At 32.1% G+C, this 25082-nt stretch overlaps 1 protein-coding gene across 2 annotated transcripts in view; it reads left to right on the top strand.

Annotated features, from left to right (window-relative positions):
• Positions 1-588: 588 nt before the first annotated feature.
• MS3_00006013 (uncharacterized protein) overlaps positions 589-25082 on the top strand; it is an 80457-nt gene continuing 55963 nt past the window's right edge. The window contains exons 1-2 of one of the 2 annotated variants that reach the window (XM_035733790.2): positions 589-4284; positions 12127-13442. In XM_035733790.2, coding sequence (XP_035587636.2) covers positions 906-4284; positions 12127-12134 — 3387 coding nt within the window. In that variant the 5' untranslated portion in view covers positions 589-905 and the 3' untranslated portion in view covers positions 12135-13442. Of the gene's footprint in view, positions 4285-12126; positions 13443-25082 lie in introns of those variants that run through there. The other variant, XM_051214103.1, reaches the window with a different exon arrangement.

The following is a 25082-nucleotide window of genomic DNA, read 5'->3' as shown; positions in this document are numbered from 1 at the left end:
TAACTTGGAATCCTGAAGAGAAATGGAAAATTAGAAGGTCAAAGAACATACTGCGCTGATGATTGAAGGCAAATATCAGAAAGATGAATAGTACCTGGAAACGATTGTCCAGGACAGAGTGAAATGTAGAATGTTGGTGAATGGCCTATACTCCCCTATGAGAGGTAACCGGTATAAGTAAGTATTGGATTGGATTGGATTGGATAAATGAATGAAAAATAATAATAATAACAGACAGAAATGAATTCCCACGAGCAGGATCATGGATGCGCACTGCTGAGGAGTCCCACAATAGTACGAAACGGCCGTCCAGTGCTTCCAGGTTTCCAAACGTGGTGGTCTAACATCAATCAGTTCATGATCTCAGTCAAAAACGTAATAATCTCCACAACCCCCATACTAGAAATGAAATGTTGACAAAACAACAACAAACAAACAAAAAATTATAAAAAAAATAAAATAAAATATGCGCATATTATCAATCTCTTTATTATTAACCAATCATATTCAAGTATTTAACTTAATTCTGATTGGTCAAGACAAGGCCAAGATTTTCCTATCCTTATTTATAATTTAACTTTGTTCAAGGTTATCAACAACAACAACAACACAAAAAAAAAGGCGTGAACTTTTAAAATTTTATTCATTCATTTTAATTTCAATCTTTTCATTATCACATTTATCATTATTAACACATGAGTTATCTATAATATTTTAAAGGAATATGTGCGAGATAGATACAAATAGATAGAAAATAGATGCACATAGATACTACTGAATTGAATCGATTTTTTGCACTATTCTCTTCCTTTTTTTTTGGTTGTTCTTTTGATTATTGGATAATAGATGAGAATATTTGCACATAGAAACACATAAATTGATTATTACTATTAGTTGAATGAATCATGTGGATTATGAATACATTTTGTCAATCTTTTGTCTATATTACTATTTATCATGATTTATTTATTATACTATTGTATACATTGTTATTTAATTGTATTCATGCTACCATAGATCATTCACATATATTAAATGCTAAATCTTATTCTGATATAAATTGGGAAAATGATTATAAAAGATCTCATTTATGGTCACCTAAAACACCATTAAATGTATGGCCTGATTTTAAATTAATACAACAATGTGATACATTGAATTTTGAAACATTACGATTTCATTTTAATCAATCTATGAATGATAAAGATCTATTTGAATGGACTAGTATTAGTTTATTTAATTCGAATAGATTAAAACGTGGTTATATACTACTTGGTGGATCTTATAAACATCAATCATTCAATAATAATGATAATGTATCCCCTAGATATAATAGTCAAATGATTTTATGTTATTTAAATTGGAAATCCGATTATGAAACATTATTAGGTTTTGGTTTTAATACAAATTCATGTATACCATTATTACAATCAAATTCAATGAATAGTAATAATAATCATGAATATCTTGGTGCAACAAGTCAATCATTAAAAATTACACAAGATTTAAGTGTATTTATATATTGTGATCCATTATGGAGAGCTAATTCTTTAGTACCAATTGGTAGATGTTATTTACATCTTATCAATAATGGAGTTATTCAATCCAGTATAGAATTAGCTGAATTTTGTCAAACTAATTTAAAAGTATTTACACCATGTGCTGCTGGTCATAGTATTGCATTAACATATAACAATAATAATCATAATGATAATCATGATAATAATAATCATGATCAATTATCTAAATCAATAAATGATCTATTATCGAATATTCAATTATGGATTGGTCAACCATTATCTACACCATATGGACGTATACAAATTTTAACTAATTTATATAATACAATGAAAGTAACAACAATTAATAGACCAGAATCAAATGAATATAGAACAATTGGTTCATTATTTGGTTATGCATTAACTGATGGTTTTGTCACAGCACCAGGATTATTTACATATGACCAATATAATAGGAATAATACTAATACAAATATTAATCATTTATTTGGTATACATTATACTAAATCCTATAGAGATAATATTAATGGATTTTATGATCATATTGATTGGTATCCAGAAATCAATCATACTAATCCATTCAATGGTAATGGTATCTCTGTACTACGTGTTAATATAAAAGGATCATATCTTAAAAGTGTTATAATTGGTGCACCATATACTAAAAATACGAATATCAATACTAATACTAATCATACTAAAATAGATCCTATTCAATCAACCAATTATAATATTGGACGAATTTATTTATTATGTCAATTAGATTCATATGAAACATCAACTACAATAATGGATTATTTAGATGGTCCAATAGATTCAAGACATTTCGGTTTTTCATTAACAAATCTTGGTGATTATGATGGAGATGGTAATGATGATATTGGAGTTGGTGCACCATATTTAAAAACAAATACTACTTATTTTAGTTATATTTATTTTATACGTTTATTATCCAATTGTAAATTTGATAGAATACCATTACATATATTAAAAAGTCCAGCATATGCTTATGATTATGGTGCTTATTTACCATCGTATACTGAAGATTTAGATTTTAATGGTATGAATGATTTAGTAGTACCAATCTCTTCTTCTTCTTCTTCTTCTTCTTCTTCTATAAAACAAAATATCTTAACAGATCAATCGATTTTAGTTTATGCAACACGTGATCAATGGATTGCTGATTGTCATTATTTATTTCCACCATGGTTAACTATAAGAAATTTATACAAAAATGATATAATACCAATACAAATTATCATTTATTTTAATCATTTTAAATATCGATTATTGAAATCTAATCAAATCAATAAAAAATTAATCAATTCATTACAATTAGATCAATTAATTCATCAAATTAATCCTGATTGGAATGTAACCAATATAAATGAACAACGTTTTCATTTAATCAATTCCATTCAATCTCATATCGAATTGAAACAAAATCAATTAATTATTGATTTTAATCTACAAGCTAATATGAATATTGAAGAGATTAATGATTTAGAATCAATCAATGGAGGTATTTATATTGGTTATCGATTTTTACAACCATGTTATTTTAATCATGATGTAATCAATCAAAATGGTACTTGTTTAAATGGAAGTTGGTTAAAACGTCCATATATTGATTGGTCAAAATGTATTCATAAATTACCATTAACACGTTATATTTGTTATCCATATCCAATATGTGAAAGTGATATAATGTTATATGTAAAAGATATAAAATCCAATAAATTGATTAGTTTTCCATATAAAAATAAATCAATAACTGAATTCAATCAAAATGATATAATCAATGAACCAATGACAATGAATATTGATATAGAATATGGGAATAAAAATAGTTCTAGACAACAAATACAAATAGAATTATATAATTTAGGACCAACTCAATCAAAAGGTACAAGAATGGAATTACAATTTTATGGAAATTTAAAATTTTCCCATCTTGAATTAGAAATTGATACTGTAACTATAGATAATAATAATATGACTAAACGTTATACAGAAACAATCATGGTTGATGTATCAGAAAATGAAACATGGGTTAATTGTCCTATTGGTACATTATTACCATTATTATCATCATCATCCATGAATGAAACTAATGAAATAATACAACCGAATCAACGTTTTCTATTATCCACATATTATGATCAATTTATGTTAGATCAAGTAGATTTTCAATTAGGTGCTGGAATTACAATTCATGTAATTACTGGTACATTAGATCCTCAACCATTGAATAATATTGTCCGTATTAATTATCATGTTATACATCGACCAAATATACGTATATCATATGGTCCTGGTAATATACCAAGTAAAATGGATAATCGTACAATTCCTTTAAATGTATTATTGAATCAACAAAAACAACGTATTATTGTATCAGAAATTGGTCCAAAAGTTGAACATATTATACAAATTGAATATATGGGACCATCAAATCAATTGAATAATGTTACTATGAATCTATTAGTACCTATTGAATTAGATACAATGAATAAAAATGATAATAAACCACAATATATATTATATATGTTTAATGAAATACGTTCATCATTATATAATGATAATAATAACAATATCCTTGAATGGATGGATTCACGACCTAAAATCTACTCTATGAGTAAACATAATGATAATAATGATACAAATGATAATGATGATATAAGTAAAGTTGGAAATTGTATGATAGTAAATAGTGAAAAAGTAGTTAATCCACGTGAATTCATTCCAATGGATGTGAATACAAGTAAGTAATTGGGTTTATCCATCTATTCATCGATTTATATATATTTTGAGTTGTCATATTTTGTCTTAACAAGTGGTATGATCTTGTTGTATGTTGTTAAATATATGGAACATTGTTTCTTTTCAATGAATGATACTGTTACTTACTTACTTACTTACTTACTAACTTATACCTGTAACACCTCGTGTAGGAGCATACGCCGCCCACCAGTATTCTCCGTCGAATTTTCTCCTCAATACAATTTGATTTAGATAATCAATTCATAACAAAAAATGGCCATCATTTTACCAATCTGATTCAAAGTGAAGTAAATCAATGTATACTTGATAAATGGGTTGTATCATGAATATAAGTTGTTTCAGTGCTGAACTATTGTGAACCATTGATAAATATAGAAAATGATTAACGTGTACAACTAAGTTATTCACACACTTACTCACTCACTCAATCACTTACTTACTTACCTACTTCCTTACTTCCTTACTTCCTTCCTTCCTTCCTTACTTACTCACTCACTCACTCACTCAATCACTTACTTACTTACTTACTTCCTTACTTACTTACTTACTCACTCACTCACTCAATCACTTACTTACTTACTTACTTACTTACTTACTTACTTACTTACTTACTTACTTACTTACTTACTTACTTACTTACTTATACCTGTAACCTTCCGTGGAGTAGCGCACCAGTATTCTCGATCGAATTTTGTCTTGGTTAATCCTTTCCAGTTTTTTCCTTGTCGCTGCTCATTCTTTTCATGTTTGTTTTCAATTTCAAACTCAATGTGTTCCTTGGTCTTTTGCCTTTTTCTTTTCCTTTCAGGATTCTAACGTAATAATTTTCTCCTTAGCTGAAAAGATGGGTTTTTTTCCTAACATAGGAGGTTTTCAATGATAGTATACGGCCAATGGACATTGAGACACATACTGTTATTTAATAATAACTATATATGCAATCGAATTTTTCTCTTCAACCAGTCACAACACAAATTATTCACTTTACAAAGCCTCATACATGAAGTTGTTTTGATGTAAGGGGAGAAAAACGACAAGCAAATGAATGTTTATTTATTTTTATGGTGATCATTAAGTTTGATTATTCAGAGTTTTAAATGTCTTTAACTTAGTTGAACTTATTGATGTATCCAACTGAATAATCATTACAATAGTTGAGATTATGAGTCATATGAAACTATACCATCATGGAAAACTTGGATCTCAACTATTGAAATTACTATGATATCCACAAAAACCCCTTCTGAATTATCATTCTTGTAAAGTGAAAATATTACTCACGCCTGTTACTACCAATGAAGCATAGGCCGCCGACCATCATTCTACGACCCACTCTGTCCTAGACCTTCCTTTCTAGTTCTATCCAATTGTTGTTTATTCTTCTCATGTCTGTTTCCATTTCTGGTGTAATGTGTTCTTTGGTTTCCCTCTTTTCCTTTGGACTTGAGGATTCCAATTGAGGCCTTACCTTGTGACACAGCTGGATGCTTTCCTCAATGTGTGACCCCTTCACTCCCATCGCTTCTTCCTGATTTATTCCTCCTCTGATTTGTTCTCTCCCATAGTAGGTTGTGTTTTATAGTATCTGGCTAACGGATCCGAAGTATTTTACGTAGATGACTGTTAATAAACACCTGTATCTTCTGGATGATGGCTTTCGTAGTTCTCCAAGTTTCCGTCCTATGAAGTAGCACTGCCTTGACATTTGTATTGAGAACACTAACCAGAAAAGATCATTCAAAATTATTCAAGGTGAAAATATAATAATCCATAATGTTAACTAAGTAATTGATTTATATTTATAATTCAAGCATTAAAAGTAAATAACCTACCAGATATACAATCTTTACAAATTCAGTGTAGGTATTAATGTATTATCAATTCTTCCTTTAAACTACATAACTTTAATTCATTATGGTGAATATAAATGTGAATATAAACACATGTGATGTTTTATGGTATAGGAGTAGGTTGAAAGAAAGACAGGGGTGGCCAGTTCAAAACATGGCACAAATACATAAAGTCACTGACAAGTGGACTAAGTCATTTTGGTAGGTGTAGACCACGTGGTTGGGATCCGTGAGACGATAGCAAACGATAGTTAGAGACCTTGAATGAGATGGCTTAAAATCGTTTGCAATGGCGCAGGTGCATCCATTCTTTGTTTTTCGCCAAATTCTAATCTTCTGAATTCCTCATGTCCGTTATTTTTTTCTCTTTCCAAATTTATTTCACTGGATTATACCCTTTGAATAACATCGTCAAACCCTAATCGTTCCGATTACTGCTTATACTTTTACTACCTGTACCACTATGGGATTTGAGTCGACAATTGTATCTATGTGTTAATGTGGTATGGCAACTCGAACTGATGTACGTACGTACGTACGAAGTTCTACGTCGTCACTGACTGACTGAGATTAGATAACCATCTTACTATTTCGGAAATTTTAAGACAAGGTTGGAAATTATAAACAATGATGGATAGTGGCTAGCAGTAGAATCCAGGACTCACGTTTCGTCCTATTTGAGACTAATAGCCACTATCTATCTTTGCTTATAAAGTAATATCGAAGCAATACACATAGCATGCACCTATGCCAATAAGAGACTGATCAATTGCAGTCATAATGACATCAATGGGAAGATTCTAATAAACAATATCAGGTTAATTTAAGGCTGGAAATTGTTGTGTAACATGATTTCAAGTAGATTTTATGTGACCTTAATATAATCTTAGATAAAAACTGATATCAGCTACAAAAATCTTTATTCCTTGTTTCATTTATCCATTACATATGCCTTTCTGTGTGTTGATACCATTAATAATGTTGAATACACATTGGTTATATCCACAAGTCCTATGTTCCAACCTAGGCCCAAATATCCTTGTTTTGATCCCTCTAGATGTCATGAGCATTCATTATTAAAAAATTTTTATCCTTGAATGCGATAAATATATAATGTTCTACACCTTTAAAAGGTTATTTATCCCAAGGTTATTGCTTAATATAAACCGTCTTCTTATTGCTGTAGGTTAATTTAATCTATCACTAATTTTTAATAGTTGAGATCATGTGTCAATTGAAGCTAGACCACCTTGGAAAACCTAGAAGCCAACTCAATGGTCTAGAGGTTAAGCATTCGCACATGAGACAGATAGATCCTGAGTTCGAATCTCCCGAGACGGGATCGTGGATACACACTGTTGACGAGTCCTATACTAGGACAAAACGGCCACTCAATACTTTCAGGTTTTCCATGGTGGTCTAGCTTCAAATGACTTCTGATATCGACTATTAAACTTGTAATTCAATAATAAATATTAAGTATATTCATTGTTAAATTCATTGTAAAAAACGGAACTTTTATGCATTCATCAACACTTCTAATAAATGAATATCATCTACCATAAGGGGTTTTGTGGAGATTTTAGTCATTTCAATAGTGAAAATCATAAGTCAATTCAAGTTAGACATTAACACCGCTGGATGCTGACCAGCTCAGTGACCTAGGTTTAAGCGTTCACACGCAATGTCCTGGGTTCGAATCTCTCAGGGGTCGGGATCATGGATGAGCACTACTGAGAAGTCCCATACGGGGATGAAACGGCCGTCCAATGCTTCCAGGTTTTCCATGGTGATCTAGCCTCAATTCACACATGATTTCAACTATTGAATATCATCTACATTAATGAAATGTATGTCTTATCTCTTCATATGTTATTCAGTTTACGTGTAAATGAATGAATGAACGAGTGAGTGAGTGATTAGGTAAGAGAGCAAATGAAACAATGAATTAATATAGATAACAAAGAATGGATAAGAAAATGTGATTGTTCTTTCTTCACTGGTTTTTTTTTTCTATTTGATAACTTTGTATGTTTATTTTCCGGTTGTAACTATTGAAAAAAGAAAAAGAAAATTTTCTGAAAGAAAAAACAATCGATTTCATTTACATTTATTGATTATGTTCATGCTGATTATTATTATTATTATCAGTAGTAATAGCAGTAGTAGTAGTAGTAGTAGTATTACTAGTTCATATACATGAATGCTTTGTCTAGCATCGATGTAACATGTATCTAAACATAAACAAATCAGTTAGTTAATCAATGGGTTTAGTATGAATTGGATGAATGAACTTCTTTGTTCCATAAATTCACTTTCACAAAAAGTAGTTGCTTGTTCCGCTTTGTTTTTAGAATTGTTCAATGACATGTAGCATTTGTAATGAATCGATGTATTTTAGAATGAATAAAATTAAAATTCAATGGGATCATGTGTGCGCACTGTTGAACAGTCTTATACTAGGACGAAACGGTCGTCTAGTTCTCCCAGGTTTTCTATGGTGATCTAGCTTCAAATGACTCATGATTTCAACTGTTGACGTTATTAAAATCTTCACAAAACCTCTTTCAATATTTTCATACTTAACTTATTGTTATGTATGCTGAGGAATATACCAATCATTATCATGTTAATTCTAATGATGTCCTTGGACTCTAAATCGGCATTCCCTATTGGCCATTGTTTATTTCACTTGTTAAACATTGTGTAAATGTTTTCTATTTTTATGGTACGATGTGGTCTGTTTGGTTAGTATATAAGTAGAGTATGTCTGAAATACAATCATTCATAACTTAGAGGCTGTGACTTGCGTTCTAGACTCAACTGGCTGGGCTAGACAAGGAAGCCGGACCAATCAGGACATTAGGTCGTTCACTACGTGTTTTCCGTGTCACTGAATCGGTCGATAAAAACGCTGCTTATCATAACCTGCAGTCCACCCGTTACAACACTTATCTATCATCTTTTTTTATAAATGAGTTTTAAAAAGAAACACATGACCTTTGAGTTCATTTACAAGTGTATATAATAGACTCCACTATGACTTATTTTACTATAGTAGAAAGACAATAAGAAAGTTTTTTTTCTCTGTCACTGTTATTGTAATGAAAAAGATTATTTATCTTATGAAAGTGACGACAACAGTTGGAATATAACAGTAGCTTAACTCATATTTATACCATTAATCCTATGAGACTACCATTAAATTGCCTCTTTAATGTTACTTACTTACTTACGTCTGTTACTCCTCGTGAAGGAGTATAGACCACTCACCAGCATTCTCTATCCAACCCTGTCCTGGGCAATCCTTTCCAAGTTTTTCCAGTTGTTATTCATCCTTTTCATATCTGCTTCTATATCCTGACGTAATATATTCTTTGGCCTTCCTACCTTTGATGTAGTAAATTATATAAACAATTTCTTACAACCCTCTATGTAATTAAATTCTTAACCATTGTATTCTTCTTTGATCTCATATTCACTGACCAATAAGTTAGAATTTGATAACTTCAAGAACCAGATCAAGGGATAAACACTGATCGATGTAGCTCACTCGTTGTCAGGAATAAGACAGTGAATATTGATGACATAAACTAATCATTGCACCATATCACATATTAACTGAAGTTTAATGTCAATTCAATAATCTAAATATAAGGAGTTGAAGCTTAAACGTTTTGAAATCAATTACCAACAAACTTGTGGATGATTATTACTAAATAGTAATACATAAGAAAGAAACAGTTCTAAATGTTCTGCGATTTCTCCTGTTTGCTTATTTATAAGCAGACTATGACTGAAACTAAATTGTGATTAAAGTAAGTGGTTTGTGAAAGATCCCAATCTTCTAAGTTTGGGGAAATTTTAGGTTTATGGTACCATTTCCCCCAAAGTTTACTATGGTGGTTTCCCCAAATTTTCTCCAAAATTGAGAGCTCGGGATCTCATTCATAAAAACTACAAATCTCCTCAAGATTTATCAATTCCATCTACTTGAAAGTTTGAGAAAAAATTTAAAACAAATATCATGATTAATTCACTTGGTATTGTTTTACTTGAATCTTACCATTGAGGTTTAAATGACATGGCTAAAAATCGTTTGCAATGGCGCAAGTGCATCTACTCTTTGTGTTCTCCCAAATTCCAATCTTCTGAATCATCCTTGTCTCTTTTTTCTCTTCCCAAATTTATTTCACTGGATTATAGTCTCTAAATAACATCTACAAACACTAATCTTCCCGATTACTGCTTATACTCTTACTACCTCTATCACTACGGGATTTGAATCGACAACGGCATCTCTGTGTTAATATGATATGGCAACTCGAACTGATGTACGTACGTACGAAGTTCTACGTTGTTACTGACTGACTGATTGATTGATTGAGGTTTAAGACTACAATTAATCAGTCTATTCGAGTCTTTAAGTGAACATCAACTCTGAGATTCATGTACATCCAACTGACAAGTCCTAAATAGGATGAAACGTATGTCAAACTAGATTCCACTGTTAACTATTATCTATCTTTTTTTCTTATTGTTATTGTTTTTTTATAATCAAATATGATTTAGTTTTATTCGAATATATTCAAATTTTAGTTTATTCAAATGTCATGGTAACATGTACTTTTTCCTTCATTTGCATTCAACAACACTATACATCATATTCGCTATTGATTTGTATTTGATCAATAATACATTCATTTCTCTTATTGTATATTTTCCTATCCTTTTGTATGTATGTGTGTGTGTGTGTCTAGTCATGGATACATGTATGTATGTATGTAGGTAAGTAGGTGTACAGTTTAAATGTTGTCTATAAAAGACAAAAGTAAATTTATTAACTAGACTATATATTAAAGTGTATGGTGATTAAGTGTGTGTAGTTGAACAAGTGTGTGACCCAAAGAAACCAAAGAAGAAGAAAAAAGAAAAAAAGAAAAGAGAAAAACTTTGTTCACACAACTGTTATTACACTTAAACGTTAATGAATATAAAAAAAAAGGTGAAACAAAGAATAGGAATCGAAAATTAATTTTTCATGATTGGAAAAAAAGAAAGAAAAAAGAAAAACAGAAAAAAGAAAAAAACATTCTCTCAGACACTGTTATTGATTTTTGTTTAAAAACCAATTTCATAAATCGTCATGATTGAAGAATCTAAGCCAAAAAGAAAAAAAAACTTTACGAAAACATTAAGATTTAAATTTATTTATTTATTTTAACACAAATATTGGTAGAAGGAGGCACCAAATACATATGCGCCACACAAATCTCATTCGATATGTGTGAGGGCTGTGATATTACCCGGGTGCCCAAACCAAAGCAGGTGGTTTTCTTAGGGAGCAACTCCCCGAGCCTTCGACCTGAAGGTCTGATCCACAAGGCAACCGAGTATCGTAAGGAGATGAAGTCCCTTGGTAGCCGGTGACCAACGATAGGTTCATACGCCACTTGGTCCCTCAGGATACTAGAGCCCATGTGCACCATTGGTTTGGAATCCGGTTCAAGCTCCGAACATTCGCTTTTCGTCCTTTGAATTTCGTAAACAACACCCCGTCACGAGAAGGCAGTGAGTAGGACTTCCCTGGCTATATACAAGTGGCCATGTGCGAGCATTTTGAGAGGGAGAGCGGACTCTTCCCACTCTCGGCCATACTAGCGCATTTGGGGGCTAAAATGCCTGCAGTAGAGGAAATCATCCATATGGCTAAAGAATAGTCGACCACTGAAGCCATGATAAATAAATGGAGTGTTTGATGTGTATCATTACCATGAATTGATATCAATTTGCGTAATCATGATAACTAATAAGTATTGGGTAATTTTCCAACTTATCAGAAGTTTATATTTTTATGTGAGTTTAAATCTGGTTGTTTTATAGATTCAAATTATGTTTATTAGTGACCTATCATTAGTGTCATTTGTCATATTCTCAAAATGTTGGTTACTTTTTTTTTATTTTTCAAATAGTTTTCTAGATGAATCTAGTTACTAAGTTTAAAAAAAAACTAGTTATGGATGAGGATTGGCCTATCTATTTAACTCTGATTATACATCACCTACTAATAATTCTATGTATAGTGTATTTTAAAGAATATTTAATTTCATCTCACTATGGTAACAATTTCGTTTATATTTGGTTCCCTTTATGAACACTTATTATTTAAATTGCCATCCAATTGCATTAATCTTACTTTAAACTAATCAATATCAATAGTTGAAATCATGAGTTCATTGATGTTAGATCCCCATTGAAAACCTAGAAACATTTGATGACTGTTTCATGCTATAATTGGACTATTCAGTACTTTGCATCCACTTTTCTGTTCAACGGTTTCAAATCCAAAACTTTTGGTCTCAATTAGCCTCTAAATGACTGAACTGGTATCCAACGATGTTAATATATTTTTTTTATTCAAATTTGTTTCTACCTATCAACAAATGAATAATCAATAATTTAAATCAATAAGAATTGGAATTTCTTTTTTTTTCAATTCAATAACTAAATAATTTGAATGTTTGAAATGATGAATCAGTTGAAGTTAGACCACGATGGAAAGCACTGAAAGATCGTTTTATCACATTGTGAAACTCTTCAACAGTGTACATCCACGATCCCACTTCGTGAGATTCAAACTAAATAATTGATGATATTACTTATATTTAACTTTATTCACAAATATTAACCTGTTCCCAATTCTACTTGTTTATACAAGTTAGAAATTTTGTGACAAGGTCATTTTCTTCTTCTTCTTCTTCTTCTTCTGCTTATTTTGACTAAATGAGTCATACTATAAAATATTGTACTTGTAGTGAGTGTGTGTGCGAGATGGAGAGGAACAAAGTGTGTGTGCGTGTGTGTATCACATCCTAAACAGGTATAAACACTTTCGTGTGAAAGTTTTTTTTAATTTTTTTTTGTTTTGTTTTTCGCATGACAACAAGTGAATTTACAACAACAACAACAATAACAACAATAAAAAGAAAATTAATTAATAACTAATTGTGACAATTAATCAAAATAAATTAAAGTGATCAGAAAGAGGGGGGGTTTCTATGAATATGACAATAATTATAGTTGACATTATGAATCAATGAAAAGTTGAAGAAAGAAAATATCCCTTATGAAATGAATAATAAACAATAAAGTCAATTAATCCTTATATTATTATTGTTTATTGTTTATTAATTAATGTGATATTGATTTCATTTCATTATATGTATACACCTTAATGAATACTTGGATATATATATATATAAATGAACAGTTAGACAGATAGATTGACTACAATGAATCGATTAAACATAATAATAATAATAATAATAATAACAGTAATAATAGTAATAGTAATAATAGTAATGGTGACAATAGTAATGGTAATCATAATAACAATAATAGTAGTAACCATAATAATCTTATGGTGATAATTGATTTTATTTTTTTAGTAAATAATTTGATAAATCAAAATCAAATGTCAACAATCACAATAATAATAATAAACATGTAAACAATAAGTAAGTACTGTAATATGGTTAATGTAAATTTACAAAATGTTTACAGTTACAGTTACGCCCATTCATACTGCATTATTATTGTGAATTAGATGTGACGTTGTTCTTGTTTTGTTTTTGTTTGTGTTAGAGCAATGTTAAATATCAGTTAAAGTTAGACTATCATGGAAAACATGGAAGTACTAGACGGTCACAATATTCATTACCATATACTCATTAGTGACTGATTTCAAGAGATATCTCCTGAAGTTCTAGTGAGTAAGCAGTGATCAGTGCAGTTCAGTTTTGTCTGTTGTGAGATAGTAACTCATTGAAGATAATGGTGGATGTGTTGGTCAATTTCATGGATTAGTTGAAGTTAGAGATTCACACCATTGGATGCCGGTCGGTCGTCCGTTTCAGTGGTCTAGAGATTAAGCGTTCTCGTATGAGACTTATAGATTCATGGTTCGAATCTCGTGTGGCAGGATTATGGATACGAACTGGTGAGGAGTTCTACAATAAGACGAAATGGCCATCCAGTCTTTTCAAATGTTTCCATCAATTGACTCATGAATTCAACTATTGAAATTACTATCGTATACATGCATTCCTTTCTAATGTTAAATATACAAGCTGAAATCGATTTGGAATAAGAATGCTCTCTACTATTTAATGGTTGTCGAGGTGATATCAATTGGTGATAAAAATTATTTTAAAATGTATGTCTATCTAGAGGAAATCAAATTATTATTGTAGTGTTAGTGATGGATATTGGTCCAGTACTATTTTGGAATGATGACTGAAATTATAATAAAGCTCTTGTTAACCCCATATTCAGAATAAATAGTTTAAACAAAATATTTGGTGTATTTCGAATCAATAATGTAATCAGAAACTGAATAGGAGGTCCGTACAGTTTATCTAGTACGAGTACATAGTTTCCCAGTAATATACTGTGACTGATAGGTTTGAAACATGCTGGAAACGAGAAAGTAATCTACCGATAACATTGAGTATTGAGTAGAATGTATTAACAATTGAGTAATTTTAGATTAATTGTCTGGCAATTTATCGGTCTAAAAGTAAATCATACTCAGTGAAACCTGACAATCTTAGCCTTGCCACCATGTATATTATTCACAAGTCTCAAACTATTTCTCAACGGCTGTTTACTGATACAACTTGAAAGACAGTTGATATTGCTATTGATATGACTAGTTGTTATAACTACTTACTACTCGTTACAATGGGACTAGACTGCTTCAGTTTGGGCACCCGAGCAGTATCACAGCCATCACACAAATCGAATGATTTATGTGGCGCATATGTATTTGGTGCCTCCTTGTACCGATGTTTATGTGTTTAAATAAATAATAATAATAATAGACTGCTATACTAACTCAATAAAGAAGGGAGGACTACAGATGATAACATTTTTATCCACCAGTCACTGATTAAAACAATATCCACAAATAACAATGACACATATGTATCATTTTAAAGGTCCAGTTAATATCCTGAGCAAGTAGTAACTGACGTTAGTTAGCTGGTCATTTATTGTGTGTATATAATCACTAAATCAACTGTCTTAGCTGAGAGATATAATTCACCACTAAATTATCTGCTTGTTTACTACTTAACCATTGTACACTTTGATTTTCAATGGTTATAAAAAACTAACTTCATGATATATCATAGAAAAGCATAAGACGTCTCAAACTCAACTACATGTTTAAAAGTTAACCATCACTTAAAGCTGGATAGCTACAGGCAGACAACCTTTGTCATTACTTCTCAGGAAGGCTGATCTCCAATCTCAGTGACCAGTCACTGTAACTATCTCAGTTCTACTGAAGTTTATTCGTAACCCAAATAGTTAGTATGACAATAAGCGACAAAGGTTCAAATCTCATAAAGAGCATCGAATTCCTTAACCTTTGTAAGTTCTAAATAACATAAAACATTGGCCAATCAAAGCTTATCACTAATTGCTTATAATCATATAACATTGAATAAAAAGTCATGTTTTCACAATGAATATTGAGTCCATATTATTTAACACATTCATGTTACAAATACTGTTCATTATCTTGGATTGATTGTTGCAAGAAATATCAATATAAATAGAGATGGATAGTGGTAAGCAATGAAATCCAGGACATACATCGTTCCTATTTGGAATCCGTCAGTTGCCTGTACCTACGCTATAAGGTTGATTTTCTCTTTTTCACTCAAATCTCAGTAAATCAATTATGATTAAAATCAGTTCCTATTCTGGGACTCCTAAGAAGTGCGAATTCACGACCTCTCTCCCTGCGAGACTCGAACCCACGACCTACTGGTTTCGCGTGCGAGCATTTAACCACTAGACCACTGAGCCGGTCGGCATCCAACGGTGTTAATGTCTAACTTCAACTAATCCACGAAATTGAGCGACAAATCCACCATTGTCTTCAGTGAGTTACTATCTCACAACAGACCTGGTTGTACTCCACTGATCACTACTTCTCACTAGAACTCTAGCTTCAACTGACTCATGATCTTAACCATTAAAATTACTATAATATCCACAAAACCCATCTAATATTAAAATCAGTTCGTTTAAACAATATTAAAGGTTATAATTCATTAGTAGGTCAGTTTGTACTTTTCTCTATCTAAAAGTTATTAAACCAAACAAAAGTAGATAGCCTAATTTTTACTTTAAAACTGTTTATATACATACTTATGCATAATACAGGAAGTTATACATATAGAGTTGACTATTCATTGTACATGATAATCATAACAGTTTACATCAATAGTTGCAGTAAATATAAGTCGTCGACAGCAATAATAACTTGTTCATACAGGTTTATTAAACTCATACACTTAACAACTCATTGTAAATAAAGTTCAAAACATGACAAATTTTCTTTATTCATATTGAAACCGGAAATAATAAAACTTCATTTGACCTTAAAAATATACATTGTTATGTATTCTTTGAATATTGTTAGGACTATAAGAAAAGATAGTTAGTGGCTAGCAGTGGAATGCAGTATGAGTGTTTCGTCCTAGTTGGGATTCGTCAGCTGGATTCACCTAAATCTTAGAGTTGTTGTTCACTCTGAGACTCGAACCCAGAAAAGTTCATCTCAAACGTCATCGCATTATCCACTTAGTTACTGAGTCCTCATAGCCATTTACTTATGTAATGGGGTAAATATCAACCCTGAGATTCAAGCACGTGTAGCTGGCGAGTACCGAATAGGACGAAACGCGCATCAAACTTGATTCCACTGTTAGTCACTATCCATTTATGCTTAAAAAGCTTGTGACTTAAGGTAATATCGAGGCTATCCACACAGGATGCACATATGCCAATAAGAAATTGATCAATTACAGTTCTAAAGCATCAATGGGAAGATACAAGCCAAATAATACCAAGTGAATTTATTATTAGAACTATTATATTCAAAATTCAATATCTTTTTTTTTTTAAAAAGAATATGAGGTGTTTTCAAATTCCTTTTATGATTTTGTTATTATCATCCAATCCCTTAACAATATTCTATTCCAAATCAAGGACATTATCTTATTGGTGAATCTATGGAAGATATCATTATTGATTATTTTTTTTAAAGGCGCAAATACAAATTGAAATGGTAGTAACAATGGCATTAGCGTTGTTGTTGTTGTAAATGTTGTTTACCAGCATGAAACAAACAAAACTAATAATTTTGATTAAATTGATATTTTGTTTTTCTCCTCAATATAAAGAAATATTAGTTAGAAGTCATTGAATAAGTGATACGAGATAAAAATGATGGAAACATTTGAAAAGACTGGATGGCCATTTCGTCTTATTGTAGAACTCTTCAACAGTTCGTATCCATAATCCTACCACACGAGATTCGAATCAACAACGTATAAGTCTCACACGAGACCACTGAAACGGACGATCGACCGGCATCCAATGGTGTGAATCTCTAACTTCAACTAATCCACAAAATTGACTAACACATCCACCATTATCTTCAATGAGTTAGTATCCTACAACAGATCCAGTTGAACCCCACTGATCACTGTTTACTCACTAGAACTTCAGGAGATATCTCTTGAAATCAGTCACTAATGAGTATATGTTAATGAATATTGTGGCCGTCTTGTACTTCCATGTGTTCCATGATAGTCTAACTTTAATTAATATTTAACATTGCTCTAACAAAAGCAAAAACCAAGAAACAACAAAGTAACATCTAATTGACAATAATGTAGTATGAATGGGCGTAACTGTAACTGTTTTGTGGATATTATGGTAATTTCAATAGTTGAAATCATGAGTCAATTGTAGCTAGACAACCATGAAAAAGTTGGAAACACTGGTTGGTTGTTTTGTCCTATTGTGGAACTCCTCAAACAATATTAATTCTTCTATATACTTCCTACTTGTTTTAATCAGAATACAAAGACAACATAAGATTAGTTTGTATTTAAATCTAGAAAGTCGGTTTTTGGGAGTACATAGTAATCATACTAGTATTAACCCATGAAGTTCAGTGCCATCAGTCTGTGTTTAATAGATCTAAACATTATGGTCCTCAATTCTTATGATCTTATCCATTTGACTGTTTCTAAACATTCAACTCATTATCTAAACTACTATTAACTATAAAAAACCCATTACAAACAAGATAGGAGTGGACAGGAATTTTTTTCCTCAACATAATATATACACAAAGGAACATAAATTGTTTGTCCAAGGAACAATCCGTTTGAAATGTCAACCTCAAAAATGGTTTCCGAGACGTCCTGATACGAATTTCTATCTGGTCTATTTGTTAATTGTTCACCTCTATTAGACTGAATTTTAAAAAATAATAAAGATCATATTGTTATAATTGTCGCCGTTCTCTATTCTATCATATCAGCCCCGCCCCTCAAAATTTTATCTGTTCTTTATACTCTATCCATTCATATTCATTATTTAATTTCTGTCTGTAGGCTACTGATATGTATCTTGACACATGGAATAGATACTATTACCATTTGTATCTTCTAGTGGATGCATGAGTGTGTATGTGTATATGTGTGTGTGTGTGAATGTGATTACCTGGATTTGTTTGTACTGCATAAAATTAAGATGAAAAATATCCTAATGAGAATTATTTATAAAAACAATATTTCGTCGACTATGTAACAAGAATACAAGTTCAATTATGAATATTGTATCGTTTATTGACTTCTATTTGACATGTACTGATCACAATAACATGTATAATTACAATCATTCACACACACACACACACAAAAACTCATGTGAAAAGGGCGTTCAATAAAGTTTAATTGAGTGAATCAGAACATATGCTCACTAGTGACTGGCTTCAAGAGGTATTTCCTGGAGTTTAGTGAGAAGCAGTGATCAGTGGAGTTCACTGAAGACATTAGTAGATGTGTCGCTCAACTTCGTGGATTGGTTGAAGTTAGACATGAATACCGTTGGATGCCGGCTCAGTGATCTAGTTGGTTAAGCGCTCGCGCGCGACACTGATAGGTCTTGCGTTCGAATCTCGAGAGGCGGGGTCGTGGATACGTACTGTTGAGAAGTTCCACAATAGGACGAAACGGCCGTCCAATGCTTTCAGGTTTTCCATGATGGTCTAGCTTCAATCGACTCATGATTTCAACCATTAAAATTACTGTAATATCCACAAAACTATTCCGATATAAATCAGAACAGTCGGCTTGAAATAGACACGTGGAACTATTCAGGCATTTCTGTTTATTGCTTGTAACCACTAAGTATATATGTGGTGTATGCAACTTAGATCTGTCAACATAAATAGCATGTAACACTGATCAGACGTGGATTACCTGGTAGCAGGTGATTGAGAAGATCGAATCGAAGAGAGCAAGAACAGAGAATAATTGTAATAGCAATGTGAGAACGATGACCATTAAGACAATTGGTGGAAGATTTGCAAATGAATTATCTAATGTATGGTTTTCACAATTTATGAAAGAACTCAGTAATTTCACTTTAAATAATAGATGAGTTTTTCCCTCCTTTATTCACGTTCATTACATGTATCCATATCTTATTCAACTAATGGTTGAAGATGAAATTGTTCCTCAGATAATTCGAATTTCCAGAATTTTTCTATACTTCTCAATCTAACTATCTTAACGATTTCTTTTTCAAACATCAATTTATAAAATTGAGTTCTGGTTTATTAATATAGGCTTGAATGATCAGTATAAGCATTTCTATCCCTTAAGCTTTATTAAAAATTAATGATCCATGGCCCTGTGATCATCATTGACAGAAATTAGTTATCAATAGTAAATTGAGATCAGTTTCGTTGGTTTTGTTGCTGCCCCCAAATGCCCTAGTACGGCCGAGAGTGGGAAGAGTCCGCTCTCCCTCTCAAAATGCTCCCACATGGCCACGTGTATATAGCCTCTGCCAGGGAAGTCCTACTCACTGCCTTCTCGTGACGGGGTGTTGTTTACGAAATTCAAAGGACGAAAAGCGAATGTCCTGCGCCTTAACCGTATTCCAAATCAATGGTGCGCATGGGCTCCAGTATCCTGAAGGAACAGATCGCGTATGAACCAATCGTTGGTCACTGGCTTCCATGGGACTACATCCCCTTACGATGCTCCGTTGCCTTGTGGATCAGACCTTCAGGTCGAAGGCTCGGGGTGTGGCCCCTTAAGAAAACCACCTGCTTTGGTTTGGGTACCCGGACAGTATCACAGCCCTCACATATATCGAATGAGATCTGTGTGATGCATATGTATTTGGTGCCTCCTTATACCAGTATCTATGTGTTAAAATAAACAAATAATTTTGTTGCTAAGTAGTTTAATAAAACTATAGAATGTATGATGTATATGCTTAAGAATTTTCTGGAACAAATAAAAGATTTACAACAGTTGACATAATAACCAACTTTGATCTAAAGTTTTATAAATTAAGAAAAGTCCTAAATATTAAATTAGAGGAACAGGTGAATAGATTGATGTCATTATGATGGAGTATTGTTCTCTGAGCTGAATGGCTTGATCGTGAAGCTTTCATCGTTCTTTTGAACGACATCATCCTCAGTACAAACTTCAGGTAGAAGTGAAGTGTTCAAATTTCTCCACATGTGATTCTCATTATACCTATACACCAACTAACATAGAAACAATGGTCGTTACTTTAAGGTCAGTTCAACGAATGACTATATTATAACTTGGTATCTGAAATTCTATCAATACTAAGGAACGACTTAAATATGAGACTGATCTTCAGTCTAAAAGTGTCTAATTTCATGAAAAAGGTTCATCACTCTCATAATAGCTCTATGCTAACATCCCCAACTGTGAACCTGAATGAGATGTATTTAAGTCCTACAGATAGCATCATTTCCTTTGATATTATATTAATTCTATCAATAACACATTATATAATAAATCCACATTTGTATGAAACATGTTTAAAAGGTTTATCAGTCTACTGGTATAAGAAGTTATAAATACTTTTTAAAATAATCCAAGTTCACTGGTAGTCTTAGTAGTTGTAGCAACAGCACTATTATTATTATTATTACTATTATTATTATCACTAGTGTAGTGAAGGAGGACACAGATAAGGACTACCGAACTATATTTAGCTCAACATTACAGTTACTTGGCAAAATAGAAAAACCATACTATAATACTTAATTTGCAAAATGTTTAATAATTCTCTCGGACTTCATTGTTCTTGCATTTCCATACTAATTGCTTTCTATCCCTGTTCTTCCTTTTTTGATCTACCCAATCTTCTGCTGCCAGACATTACATTCCTGACTCGCGTTATATACTACTTATGTCAATGTAAGTAGCACGCACCACAGCACTACTGTGGTGCGTGCTATTGATATCAACAAAGATAAGTAGTATGTATCACCAATAGAAATTGGAATGCCTGATGGTAGAAGGTTAAGAAAATCAAAGAGAAGAGAATGAGAACAGAGTGTTTGGTATGAAAATGAAGGAAGAATAATGTCCGAGAAAAGCGATAAATGTATTTTGTAAATAAAGTATTTACTGTATGGTTTTCAGATTTTAATAAGGTATTCTGTAATGTTGTCTTAAAATACATTTGATTATCCCCAGCCTTTATTCTCGTTCACATTAGAGTATTAATGGTAGGAAACATTGAAAATATGGATAAGAACTAAATGAGTTAGATAGAAAACTTATACTGATTCGTCAAGTTACTTTATTGATTTTATAAATGTCAATTTATTGATTTATTTTCAAATTCTTTTAAAAAGAACAATAGAGTTGATTGATTTTTGGCCAAATAGTTTTAGGATATTACTTATTTACTAATACCTATTACTTCCAATAGAGTATAGGCCGCCGACCAGGATTCGCCAAATCACTCTGTCTTGGCCATTCCTTTCTAGTTCTATCCAATTTTTGTTCATTCTTCTTAATGGAGACAGATATGAGAAAAATAAACAACAATTGGATAGAACTAGAAATGAAAGCGGAGGACAGAGTGGGTTGGAGAATGCTGGTCAGAGGCCTATGCTCCATCATGTGTAACAGGCGTAAGTAAGTAAGTAAGTAAGTAAGTAGGTAGGTAGGTAGGTAGGTAGGTAGGTAGGTAGGTAGGTAGGTAGGTAGGTAGGTAGGTAGGTAGGTAGGTAGGTAGGTAGGTAGGTAGGTAGGTAATATTCTATTCCTTGGTTCATAAGTGTTCTAGTTTGAACACCATAGACTAATAAATTCTTTAAAATGATACAATGACGTTTTTATGAACTTGAGTATGGATTGTGTCATAATTCAAAGTGGCTGAATTTGTTACTGTGAATTATTTGATATATAAACTTCATAAATTAAAGGATAGTTAAGTGATATTAAGGTTTTGAGTTCTTTCCCTTGCGCGATGATTGGAATTATGCTTTATCTGGCAGTTCTAAACTAGAATAAAACACCGCATGTTCAATACCTTGATTGTTACTCTCAGTGATATATATATATATAAGCAAAGATCATAAACAAAATCAATACTGTCAAGGCTATTTCAACTGTAAACTCTTTTTGTACACATCATAGTGGTTTAAGACTTGGGCTTCAATACTGATATTTCACTGTTCTTCAATCATTTATACACGAAACTATGGAGATCGTTTTAGATCAATATTCCCTATTGTGATAGACCATGGATGTATATTCATCATTTGTTCTTATCAAACTGTTGACATTCATTTGATTTTATTCAAATCATTCTGATACGTAGTTTTTGATAATGTGACGCCATTACTCTTTCCTATCTGTTTGTTCTTATTCACATACATACAAATGACATTTTCTAAGTGTAATAGGTTGTGACGTAATCATTTTATATATTACCACCATTGAATTAACTACTTTTATGAATCCGGTATTCATTTTGTTGTGTTGATGAGGTATAACAACTTGGACCGATGCATATATGTTCCTGGTCCTACGTTGTAGCTGACTGACTGACTGACTGTAATCATTTAAATGTAATTTCGGTTTATAATGGAACTCAAATTGATCTAAAAACGAAACACTACCTTAGTAATAAATGTTTTTAGGTTTATTGGAAACTCTACCAACAAGGAGATTTTATCGTCAAATGTCTATTATTTGTATTTAGAAGCAGTAATGGTTACATTGAACATATCTGAATAATATTGTATTGTGATCTTTTTTATTAAAGTTGTTGGGGATGGTGTCACTGTTGTTTTGACAATTTCAATTTTTTTTTGGTTGAGATGATGAACCGATTGATGTGAGACCACTATTGAAAACCCGGAATTACTAGACCGCCGTCTCATACTATTGTGGGACTTTTCAACAGTGCATATCCACGATCCTGCTAGAGGGATTCGAACCCGTAGCCTTCGATCTCGCGAGAGAACGCTCAACCTCTAAACTACTGAGCGGACCAGCATTGAACGGTGTTAATGTCTAACTTCAACCAATCCACGAAATTGAGCTACCATCTTCCATTGTACTGAACTAGATAGCTGTCTCCATCCGACACAGGCTAGTTCCAGTAGTCACGGTTTCTCATTAGAACTTCGAGAATTCCTTCAAGAAGCTAGTCACTAGTGAGCATGTGGTAGTCTCACAATAGAACGAAACAGCCGTCCAGTGCTTCCGGATTTTCAATGGTTGTCCAACATCAATTGCTTCATGATCTTAATCAAAAACTTAATAGTCTATACAACCCCATGCTGAAAAGTTCGAAATAACGTTTTTTAGCATATCTATTTCATATCATTGAACAAGTTACTGGTGTCTAATAGGTTGTATTTTTACTTGAAGTATGTTTTCTGCTCCCCTACAGCATCATATTGATTCTTATAGACTGTTGTTTCATGAATTTTGTGATTTTAATGAATAGAGTTAATAGAGATGTGATGAAGACAATCATAATTTAGGTGGGATGATTCTATAGAAAAGTTCTTATCTATGTGGGTTTTCCTTCGGAACTTTTATGGGCTGTAAATCCTTCAATGAAAGTTAAGTTACTCTGGACGAATGTTCCATTCCACTGTACAACAGTGTATAGATTCTCTAAAACTAAGTGGAAAAATTGTGGAAAAAATTGAGAAACAAGAAACAATTTCTTCGAAATTATAGGTGACATATATTGACAAATACCATCAAGCATGAAGTATAGGTTAGGTTATCCTTCATTCAAACCACGTTCAGTCATTTTACGTCTTAACGTTGTACACATAATGTCTAGTTATTTAGATAAATGACCACACTATATTTTAATCGACAGAATTCAATCATCATCCAAGCACTAGATTAATATGACATCAGTAATTATTCAGTAACTACTAAATGTAAATGATGATCGATATTGAAAAATACCTGATTCACGTCGTAGCTATTGATCAGGAACACTTTACAATCGTCTGGTTATTTTGTCTAACCATTAAACTATTCAATCCAATCAGTTATGCAGTGTTTTTAATTTCACTAATAATGTATGAAGTTGATATACATACTACTTTCTCAATAAAAAACTACTAACAAACATTAAAACAGTATATGTTTACAATTTTATTCTAATCAGAATGGGGTTTTGTGAGTATTATAGTAATTCAATAGTTGAATTCATGAGTCAATTGAAGCTAGACCATCATGGAAAACCTGAAAGCACTGAATGGCTGTTTCGTCCTATTGTGAGACTTTTCAGTCGTGTGCATCCACAATCCTGTCTCGCAAGACTCGAACCCAGAACCTATCATTCTCATGTGCGAACATTTAACCTCTAGACCACTGAGTTGGCGGGTATCTAACCATGCTAATGTCTAACTTCAACTAATCCACGAAATCGAGTGACAAATTCATCATTATCTTCAGTAAATTACTATCTTGCAACAGACCCAACTGAACTCCATTGATCACTGATTACTCAC

The sequence above is a fragment of the Schistosoma haematobium genome, chromosome 2 (genome assembly GCF_000699445.3).
Source record: "Schistosoma haematobium chromosome 2, whole genome shotgun sequence".
Lineage (NCBI taxonomy): Eukaryota > Metazoa > Platyhelminthes > Trematoda > Strigeidida > Schistosomatidae > Schistosoma > Schistosoma haematobium.
Note: the sequence above shows the minus strand (reverse complement) of the source record. Positions and strands in the feature narration are given on the sequence as shown.